The sequence below is a fragment of the Porites lutea genome, chromosome 4 (assembly GCF_958299795.1).
Source record: "Porites lutea chromosome 4, jaPorLute2.1, whole genome shotgun sequence".
Lineage (NCBI taxonomy): Eukaryota > Metazoa > Cnidaria > Anthozoa > Scleractinia > Poritidae > Porites > Porites lutea.
The window spans coordinates 36,173,468-36,184,311 of record NC_133204.1 but is presented as its reverse complement, the minus strand read 5'-3'; the positions used below and the strand labels follow the sequence as shown (position 1 = coordinate 36,184,311).

The 10,844-nt window shown below is 38.9% G+C and overlaps 1 protein-coding gene across 2 annotated transcripts; it reads left to right on the top strand.

Moving 5' to 3' along the window:
• Positions 1-17: 17 nt before the first annotated feature.
• Positions 18-10,132, top strand: LOC140933439 (rab-3A-interacting protein-like). Of its 2 annotated transcripts, none has more exons than XM_073382997.1 (10): positions 18-900; positions 1,901-2,030; positions 2,959-3,054; positions 4,573-4,650; positions 5,105-5,332; positions 6,565-6,693; positions 7,063-7,139; positions 7,591-7,693; positions 8,380-8,446; positions 9,858-10,132. In XM_073382997.1, exons 1-10 carry the CDS (start codon positions 656-658, stop codon positions 9,968-9,970), a joined length of 1,266 nt encoding a protein of 421 aa, XP_073239098.1. In that variant the 5' UTR covers positions 18-655; the 3' UTR covers positions 9,971-10,132. The 2 variants fall into 2 exon arrangements, with proteins under 2 accessions (XP_073239098.1, XP_073239099.1); XM_073382998.1 differs by having other exon boundaries at positions 21-900; positions 7,594-7,693; positions 9,858-10,130.
• Positions 10,133-10,844: the final 712 nt, after the last annotated feature.

Sequence of the window (10,844 nt, the reverse complement as noted above, 5' to 3'; positions counted from 1 at the left end):
GGAGACTGGGCTCCACTGTTGAGAAATCTGTCGTTGCATGTACCCGTGGACAAGCAAAGAAAATTAATATTTGTTCATAAAGCAAGTGGTATCTCATCCGAAACTGTGACAGGAAAACTGCAAGCAGCTGAACTATCTCACGTCTAATTTACAAAGCGGCGGCTTCACGGAAATCATTCTTTTATCTGGACACTTTACGTGCCACGTCTGCCTTCTATTGCACGAAATATCCGATGTCACGACAGATCGATCGTGAACCATCGTCTTTAAACTTGCAGTTTGTAAATGTTCAGTATTGGGTTTGTTTGATATTGGCCCAGCGGTAAATTCATTTTGGCAAAAGCTGGTGTTTTGTGTTTCGAATGCAAATCGATGATCAACATTTGGCTGTCGAAAGCACTGTTTTGTCTTCGATTTGTTGACGGGACGTTGACCGGGACGATATAAATTGGCGAGGAGAACCCGCTTATATTCTGTGGACTGCTCATAAATAATTTCGCAAATTTATAGTCTGCAGATCGTTGCGGTTGTATGCAAAATACTGGGCCTCTATAAATATACAATGAGTGGATTCTAGAAGCGATTCATGCCGTGGTGTTGTTGACGGAAAGCCAACTTTTTATTCGGTAGACTTTCACACTTCGTCGACCTCTCCATGACTGACGTGGATTCAAATTTTCTATCGCCAGAATCGATACTAAAGCGAACTTCAAGCGAACCTGATATTTTTGGTTCGGGCATTCGACATAGAACATGTAGCAATTCTTCCCAACTGCAATATAACAGAGCGAGAGAGCGATCTAGGGCTTCGTTTACAAACAAGGAACGGTCAAGATCTCCATCCCCGCCGAATGGTATTTTGGTAACTGATTATGAAGGACAAATGATTGTTGACGGAAGGTAAGAGAAACAGAAGTTGAGAGCTTCCAGTTGAGATTAGATTTGATTAATTGTTATCACAGAATCGATTTGTACTGCATGCTTTCTGTACACATGATATATATATATATATATATATATATATATATATATATAAGCCTAGAATATTTTTTTATTATGTTATGTGAAGGATATCAATCACCTTGTTCAAGACTAGTTTAATACTTGCAGAAAAATATTTGTTCCTCAAGGAAATAATGTAGTAGTATTACACGTCGTTTCTAGAAGTATGAATCAGCCCTGTCGATTGATGTTCTCATCAGATAATCTCACTTTTAGTTTCGATTTCGGCCTTCCTGTATTTTTATTATGAGTTTATCTTATTATTTTGGCAAAAAGTGAATACCCGCATTTCAGTCCTTCTTTTTGTCTGATAATTATGTTTTCATTTTGCAATGGCCTGTCCCAGTCCGAATCCAGCCAGAAACAACATCAGACAACGATAAAACTATGTAAGTTCCGTGCGTATGGGAAGTAAGTTCTTGTAGCAGAATCCTGGTGACACAAAATTTAATATAATTTATACCAAGGATCAAAACATTACCACCTGTTCTTTCAATTCCACTATTGATAAAATCCAATAACTGTGCATTTATGATATGTAATTATTTATTACTTTGGCTGTCTTCCATTTGTCACAAAGTTTTTAAGGCTGTGCTACAGTGGTGCCTGGTGCCACCTGGCAGCTCTCTTAAATTTGCCTTTAAGCCTACTCAGAACATTCTTAGGCTATCATGCAATAACATGACATCTAACCCATGCAGGGCAGGGTGGGGAGAGAGGGAGAAAGGTCTACACATGAGGATGTGGCTGTTTAAGTAATTTAAGATTAAAAAAAGTTAATATTATATTATTTTTAACTTCAAGTTATTTCAGAATAACAATGAACAGTTTTAAAATGTTCAATCACATGTATAAAAGGTGAAGGTCATCATTAAATTAATATTGTAATTTTTTTTAGCTCATTGAATGATAGTTGTGCCAGTGACGAGTTCTCCTTCAGAGATCGTGCCCCAACTTCTCCAAGCCGAGAGGAAGTAAAGGCACAAGCATTTGATCGATTACAAGAAGAACTAAAGAAAGCTCAAGAAGTGAGAGAGGCTTTGCAAGCATTTTTGTGATTTTTTAAATAACGATTACTGACGACTACATATTTTTGTAAATGATGATGTATATGTATATATGTATGCTAAAAGAATTACTGAAGGGATTTAGTTATGGTAATTTTTACCAACTAGAACTGTCTGGTATTTGAGTGATGTTACTAGAGCTTGCTGGGGGGCTACAGGTTAATAGAAATAATGTATATTGAACCATTAGTAATGAAATTAGTATTATTTTAAGAAGAGAACTAATATTGTGGTCAGTTGCCAATACTTGAGGCGTGTAGAAATAGCAGTTTGACATTGCGTGTAGAAAACATGCATTGTGCATGCAACCCACAGATTAGTCAGTTACAGTACTGTATCTGCTAGTGGATATATACATGTAAGGCCATCCCCCCCCTTTTTTTTTTTCGTTTAGCGTCGAATGCATTTCCTGATATTGGGTCGGTCGGTCGGATTGAAAAAAAAAAATTCTAAGAAAATATCACAAGGAGTCTCAGAATAGGAGGCCCTGTTACCCCAGGATGACATTAAAAGTTAACATTTACATATTTGGATTAACAAAATGCACAACATACTGTACAAAAAGGCTCCTGTTTTTGTTCCTGTTTTTCTCTACACTGTTACTGTGCTCATTTTTCAGATTAAAAGAATTATTTCAAGTGAAAAATGGTTTATCTACTTTGTTACTTCTTCTTTTATTTTTTTGAAAATGCGAAAAATTTGGGTTGGTCAGACGACGCTAAATGGAGCAAAAAAAGAGGATAGCCTAAACTAAATAAAAATCTGTAGGTTAATGCTCTAATTTCCTAAATTACCTGCAGGCTTATAGCCAATGAGAATACACATAGTGAGTACAATGTATAATAATATCACAAAAAGATGCTAATATTTTTGTTTTATTGCTGTGAAGGAACTTAAATTGAAAGATGAAGAATGTGAAAAGCTGTCCAGGGTGAGGAATGAACTGGAGGCAGAGTTAGAGGAATTAACAGCAAGTCTATTTCAGGTTTGTAAAAAATTTTAATTTGTGAAAATATCAATAGTAATTGAAAAGTACTTTGAAGCTGGTGTAGTGTTGATCAAAGTATGTTTTGCATTTGCTGGTTTTCAATAAATTTAACTTCAAAATGTTAAAATAATGTGTGTTTACATTATTTTGCAATATTAGTAGTGACATTTGAGACGGGACGCATTCATTAACATTTTTTTGTGACAATAGTAGTATGTCATTTATAACAATGCTGTGCTTTGTGGTTCATATGGAATGGCTTTCCATGATTTCAAGTATGAATTGTTGATAATGATGGAAATTTTGATGTCATGATTGTTACAACCACCTGCAAATACTATATTGCTGAGCAGTAATAATGTACAGAACTTGGTGAATTCATTTTTTCACAAGAATTTTAACCATGATAAAAATAACTCGGAGTAGCCAAAAGCTAAAGATCCCTCTTTTCAGAACAGCCTGCGGACAGAGAACTTTTTATTACAGGACTATTAAGGAGCCGTGTCACATGCATTGCGCATGCTCAATTCTTTGAAAAGTGTTCAGCCCAACAAGAAATCAAACTGACGCGAATCCTCACAAATCAAGTGAAAATCTGTTTCCATCGTCGCTAATTGGTGTTCGTTTTGTATTTTATCTATATATTTAAATTATTTAGACATAAGGCTTTCGTGTTACAGTAATTTTTGGGAGAATTGTGGAAATCCTAAGCGCTATTTAGCGCTCCAAGCGAAGGATGTCGGCTCGAGGCGGTAAACGCTACGGCAGTGGCTGTAGGCTCTTGTTACCTGGAAGCTTTGTTAGGAGCATAGAGAAGAGATCTGACTCTCGGAGTTCGTGGCTCAAGTCCCATGGAAGGATTTACGTCCGCCGTGACATTCTGGACACATTTAAAACGCTGAACAATTTAGAACCTCTTAAATTAAGCCAATCTGTTCACATTTGTAAATGTCTCTTAAGGAACCAACTTCATGCAGCTTTTAGATAATTTTTTTTTACAAATGCTTCCTAGTTAAGTTTAAAACGTATTGTAATTAGTAATGTAATTAAGTATTGCAATTGGTATTATTTTGTAGTGTTGTAATTAGTTAAAATGTAATACTTGTAAATAATGATTGCTCCTGAAAAGCCCCTTTGAGGAGGAAACAGTAAAGTATGTAACTATGCATGTAGTATGTATCTTGCTTGCACTGTTTTCCTTAATTAGCATATGGGCTGTGTTGAGACTAAAGCTCTGGTTAAGTCCGTCTATGAGCCAGCTCTGCCTGTTAGTTTGTTGATTTGCCAATCGAATTGAAGGGAATTTTTCGAAAGACACTTTTGGTAGTTTGTTGAGGCCATCAGGGGCCAGAACAAGGATTTCTGCCTTGCTTCGTGGATGTTACTAGCTGGGGTTAGATTTCATCTGCAATGCAGGTTATCATGTTTGCCTTAAATCTCCTATGTTTTTAATAAGTGTAACTCTTTTATATATTATTGAAAGTTGTATATGAATGTAAATGTCTCTTTTGACAGGAGGCTCATGCAATGGTTAGAGCAGCAAAAGTAAAACAGGCAGCAGCTGAGAAGAGATTCAAAGAAGCAAATAGTAAGGTTGGTGTGCAGTGTCAATAACTGACTCATCCCCACTCATCTTCATGTGATGTGCACGGCGGAAGCAGGGGTAGAGATGGTTGGAGAGAAGACAGTATTAATTGATAAGGCAATGTAGGGTGGATAGGGTATTGTACCCCAAAGGGAGGTGAACCATGGTTTGGGTGTAGGGTTGATGCCCTAAATGAGACAGATAAAAACGCATACACTAAAAAAACATACACTAAAAAAGTTGCTTAACAGTTATAACGTGCCAAAACATGGTCCACATAGTTCAGAGTACCACTTCTCAAACCAGTAGAGGATAACAATCATAATACTTCTTTCAGACCCTCCCCCCACTAGTGGCCAACAACTTAACTTGTCTGTGCCAAAAGTCTGACTAGGGACCTGATGTAAGCCTGGCAAACTTCATCATACCTAGATCTAAAAGTTATGTTGTTACCTACACCAGGTGGAAGTACTCCAGGCTGAGGTGACTGCACTGAAGCAGTTGGTGTTAACATCAGCATCATCTCCCGGTCACAAAAAAGGGATGGGATATCGCCGACACAGTACAGAGCATCTCAGTCCATGTGTAGAATGTGGCTCTTATGACTGTGACGCTGCTGTTGCAAGGTTTAATGGAACATGCGCTGAACATTCTCATCATCGTGGGGACACTATGAAAGATGAACCAGAGGTTGGTTGAACCAAAAAATGGTTTGGGAAAGTCTTCAATTTGACTTTTCCCCAGCCTTCTTCATAATTTGCATAGTATGGGAACACGTCATTCGTACGATGGGTTGAAAAGTGATCCTTGTCTCCCCACCTGATGCTCCCATACCTTACATTTTATCAAGATAACTAGGTATGAGTCAGGGTTTCAAGAACTTGAAAAGGTGCTGCCATCATAAGATAAGGTAGATGGCTATCAAAGACAATAGTTGGAGACACTGAAGTAAGCAACTACAGAGCATAGGACCATATTTTAAGGTGGCCCGGGGGCCTGCTAGTCATGGCAACTGTTTAAAGAACAAGAAAGATATAAGACATAATTAAAAGTATAAGACAGACATAAAAAAAGACGTAAAAGTATAACATTAAAGAGGTATTAAAGGTATATTTCTTTGCGCTTTGGTGGCTCGATGGTTCGTCAGTCGAGGTTACCATCTTAAAGGACTAGAAAGGTATATATATTATTTTAGTGGCTTGACAGCTCGGTGGCTCGTCTGTGGGGACTATCGATTCACCGAGCCGTTCCAACGAGTATACCGAGGAAATTTGGCCTCTATTCTGTAGTTATTAGCCCTGTACATTTATGAAACCCGAGATGTGGTGTCACATCTGACTTGTAGACATCAATAATTGGTTTTGTCTCAAGTTGTTTAGATGTTAGATGAAGCATTGAGTCAATTGTTTGATACAGCTTCTGAAATGAAGTGTAATATATTTGAGGAAATTCCAAGCCAAAGTCCATAAAATATTATCATGGAAACTAAGATGTGGTTTCCAGACCTCCTTCATGGTAGCAATTTCCTTTTTTATTTTATTTTCATAAAAAACAAACTACAATAAACTGTGGTGGATAGAGTTCAAACAGTCATCTCCATCATCAGGAGTTATGTCCAAAAATCAGAGGCACCTAAGGACGGTTTCCTCCCAAATGCATTGAAATCACTTTTAAGGCTATCTAGAAATGCATTCTCAGCGGCGCTATAAAATTTGTATCTGTTTGGTCATTCTGGGGGAACTTGAGTCTTTTTGAAATATGTACCCAGATGTGGGTAGTGACACGTCATCAGTATGGAGTTTCTGCGCTCCTTCCTAAGACGTCATTTCGCGGGAAAACCAGTGGTGACGTTGCTAAATGTCGGCTGTTTTGTCAGTCTTGTGAAATAACAGAGAAAGGAATATATATCTGGTTCGTTTTAGGTGGATGTCATTCTATTCCGCGAGTTTCTACAGTGGATGGATGAACGTTCCGTTTCGCATGATCAGCCATTTTTAGCCAGGATTTACAAGGAAGACGTGGGTCCTTGCTTGAACTTTCCTAACAAAGAGGTAGACTTTTTTTACGTTTCAAACATAGTCGGTTTTTTATTTTATAAAATTGCTGATAAGGCGCGAAACGACGAAATCATGCGCGCGAGCCACATTTTCGCGAGCTTGTAATAGTGACCGTCACCAACAACAAAATACGGTTCTCTTGCACGCTAAAAAATTTAGCGACTCAAGGTAACTTCGATTACTTGCGTTTAGCAATACTTCTGTGGAAAATGTTTCAGCAATCAAAGCTAAATCTGGTACATGTATGATGTACAATTTTAGTGGTTCTATAGAAATTGTCCAATGAATGTACCCAAAGTACTTCTTCCCAGTTTCAGTTCAATTTTGTGCTTCTCGGTGAATTGTCTTCTCTTGTCTCTTCAGCTCGCCCTTGCAGTACACAGTGCAATTGAAAACAATACTCTTATGATGGAAACATTTACTGGCAAACCTCTGTTTAGGTATGTAATATTTAACTTCACAGACGAACTGTACCAGAAACCGCTCAGCCCTGATCTTTGCCTTACCTAGCTCACATGGTGGTTTTGCTTTTTTACACCTAATGTAAAGCAGGAGACCAGAAGATGAAGCATTTTGCCGGATAGATGGATGTCTTTAATCTTTATTAGGGGCTTTCTAGAGGGTGAACCGTTCTCCCAGTTTAGCCAGCCAGTGATGATCGCTTTACGGACGCAAACCTGTGACTGAAAACCTGCCGCAATGCAAACTGTAATCTGCGATCCGGCGGGCCTTCTTTCTTTTCAAAAAGAAGGCCTGATCTCAGCTTAGGCAAACCGTTAGTGGAGAGTTTTACAGTGGTTGCTGCGAACCCCCCACGCCTTAAAATCTCTATTTTTTTGGTCCGCACATTTACTTTTTAATAATTCTATTATTTCTGTCCTTTTTGTTTTGCAGGAAATGTGCTTTAACTGGTACCTCGCGGTTCTGTGTTCACCGTGTAAAGTTAACAGAAAAAGGAGACTGGTACAACCTGAGTCGAAACAGCAGAGTAAGGGTGAGTACTCGTTAACTGCTTTCCTTTTTCTACTTTACTAAGCAGGTCCCAGTGGTTATAAATCCATTGGATAAACCTCTTTCTGAGTTGGTTTCCCTTAAACGTATCCGCTGGATAGTGATTTCTTTAGTGGATAGCGCTATCCAGCGTTTGAACAACTGGGTCAGAACTTTTGTGGATTAAAAACAACACCGACGTCTTTCCTTCTTTTTTTTGTGAAATGATTAGTTCAGTTATCTTCAGTTTCTCTAAGATGGATAGAGTTGGGACCAGCGCTAAGTGAATTTTCAGAACGAGTTGTCCGCCTCACTGGCCAATCTGATGTTATGCTATGCAGTGTTCCAGATAAGAGGCGGGTCTCGGGTCAATGACCCGACAAAGAAGGCTTCCTGACCCGACAGATGGCATATAAGTATATAAGTGTTAAGTTAAATTTAACGCAAAAAAATCAAGCACATGGTCTTGGCGACCCCTCGGATGGTCTACATGACCCCCCGCTGGAAAGAATTAACCGGAACACTGCTAGGAGACTGGATCGGTGCGGCGTCGAATTGTATTTATAATTCTATTTTTTTTTAATCACAAGAGAAGTCGTTTGTTGATTTGTTTTGCTACTTGTGTTACTGTGTTAGAAATCTTTTCAAATATCAATGGTATGAATTTACCGTGTCTTTGTTTTGTTCTAGATTGTAGCAGTTTGCGATTTTTATACCTACGTACGGTACATTCAGCAGGGACTTATAAAGGCAGACGGTACGTTTTGCAGTCATATCCCGTGTTATAGTTTACGGGGAACTGTCCACACGAATTCGTTTACGAAAAACTTAACCTGCGAATACAGCCGTCTGTCCTCGCTTCTAGCCGCCTTAACGCCCCACGCTGCAACGAGGGAAGAGAGACGGTTGAATTCGTAGGTGATGAATACAACGCTACGCTTTTTAAAAACACGCGAACTCTGAAGTTCAAAAGCCGCCTTCACAATTGCTTTTTTTGCTGCCTTCAATCATAATTACGATTACAAGCAACGAAACTTGACACATGGAAACACACAAAACGGATCGAAATCCACCAATCACCGATCACAAACCATAACCTTTTGAACCCTTCATGAGGCTTGTGTACGATACCCTCGCGTGTTTCCTTGCTATTTTAAAACAGCTTTAAACAGCCTGAGTTTTGATCGTTTTTAGACTAAACGCATAAAAATTGAAGCTTTTTTTAGCGGCGCTCTCTCGCGCGCCGGAGCACCATGGGTAAAAAAATTTGGTTATCTAGACATCCAAGGAATTTTGGTTCTGAGAAAATCGTCCGTACGATCGTTTTTCCCCCCATTCATGTAAGCCGGGGTGAAATTTTCACATTTCAAGCACCCGCGCGTTTCGGCGGTAAATCGCATGGCCACCCGGATTTTTAGAGAGAAAAAAAAAAAAAACGAAGCCGAGTCTTTTTTTGACTTAATTTTAATGTCTACATTAAGGTGGATAACAGAGAAAGAGCTTGAGCCAGAGGTAAAAAACGAAGGAGATCAATTTCGTTGGAAGAGAAACATGACAATTTGGATCAATTTAGGTTCCTGGGAAACCGCCCACCTACCCCTCCCCTAAGCTAATATTAACACTTCTCATTCAGTGCAAAATGTTGGCTTAGGGGAGGGGTAGGTGGGCAGTTTCCTTGAAACTTTAATTGATGGGACAATTTTATAGCGGCGGTGAGAAAATGAGAAATGCTTGCGGCCACCACGGTGAAAATCAGCGCTTGTGAAAGAAAAAGGCGACCAGGAACACATACGACATTTCCTCCATAAAACGTGCAACTAGGAAGTTTTTGGAAGCTTCACGTTGTAGTTGTGCAAAACAACGGCAAAGAAATGTACAAAAAAGTATGCTGCACATGCAAAGTTGTTTTTTCGCCGTTCCCATTGCCTTCGTCGTTTAGCATTACACGTTATTATATTTTGTTTGAGTAAACGATAAATGATTAACGAGAGCTTCGCTTTTAGCCCTGGCTGAATGTATATATTAAACGAACACGCATCAGTTTGGACTGCGATGTGAGCAACATGTTGTTAACGGAAATAACCTAATACTTCTTCTTCTTCCTCCTGTTAAGTAACTAAGTGAAGGCTAAGAGATCTTCCTCTAATTATTTCTTGTTTGACACACAGTGACGGAGATCTACTGGGAGATAATGAGACTGAGAGGCCAAATGGCGCTTGCTAGATTGGGACTGGAAACTACTTGTTCAGGCAAGACTCAGAAGAACAGCAGTCAGTCCTAGCAGGAATTGCTTGTTGCTGTTTTTTAGTATTTCTTAGATTCGTGAGTTGGGTTTTGAGGGTCTGAGTGGGGCTTAGTGTTTCTAGAGAAAATACTGTGAAGTGTTTGGAGGGTTCTTCGGACATCTTTGGTAGTCTTCGGAAATCTTCGGGAATCTTCGAAAGTGTTCGGAAATAATCGGGATTGTCAGCATAAAATTGCCGAAAACTCCTTGATATACTAAACAAAGTAATATTTTGCCACATCTCCCATAATACACCTTGTTTGCCCCCCACCCCCCCCCCCCAAAAAAAAAAAATTGCGTAACCGTTGGTTTTCATTTCTCCTTGGTATTACAGCCGTCCGGAGAGAAATTGAAAACAATGCTTATGCAAAATTTTTGGGGGCAAGCAAGGTGCATTTTGGGAGATGTGTAAGTGACGAATTGTCCTTTTAGGGGCCGTTTTTGTTTTATTCTGGAAAAAAAATTACTGTTACAGTGAAATTTTTACTTCTAGTGTTAAAATGCCTAAAAATTAACTGTTCCATGTACAGAGCCAAACAAAACACTTAAAAGTGTTAAGTGCCAACAGACCCTCGGTTTTTGTTCATTAGAAATTATACACATCATGAAATGAATTATATTCAGAAGAGAAGCAGTCAATTCAATCGTAATGTGACTGCCTCTCCCTTGGATTGCAACGTAGAATTTGTATTATACTATATAAGAACAGTTTTGACAAATCTAAACTACAAGAGAGCTAGTAGACTAGAATGCTGAGTTGTGTTCCCCCGTCTCAGCTTTCAGTCTTTAATAGATTATAATTGTTCTCAGCAAAGCGTTGAAGTGATTTGGTACTGAAAGAACCATGTGCATTCGCACGGTGAATTTTTAA

Bases quoted from the DNA above. Each gene is read 5' to 3' on its own strand.
- LOC140933439 (XM_073382997.1), top strand. From the start codon at position 656: ATGACTGACGTGGATTCAAATTTTCTATCGCCAGAATCGATACTAAAG. The intron at 5,333-6,564 runs GTTGGTTGAACC...GGTTCGTTTTAG, and splicing joins CTATGAAAGATGAACCAGAG to GTGGATGTCATTCTATTCCG. The intron at 7,140-7,590 runs GTATGTAATATT...CTTTTTGTTTTG, and splicing joins ACTGGCAAACCTCTGTTTAG to CAGGAAATGTGCTTTAACTG.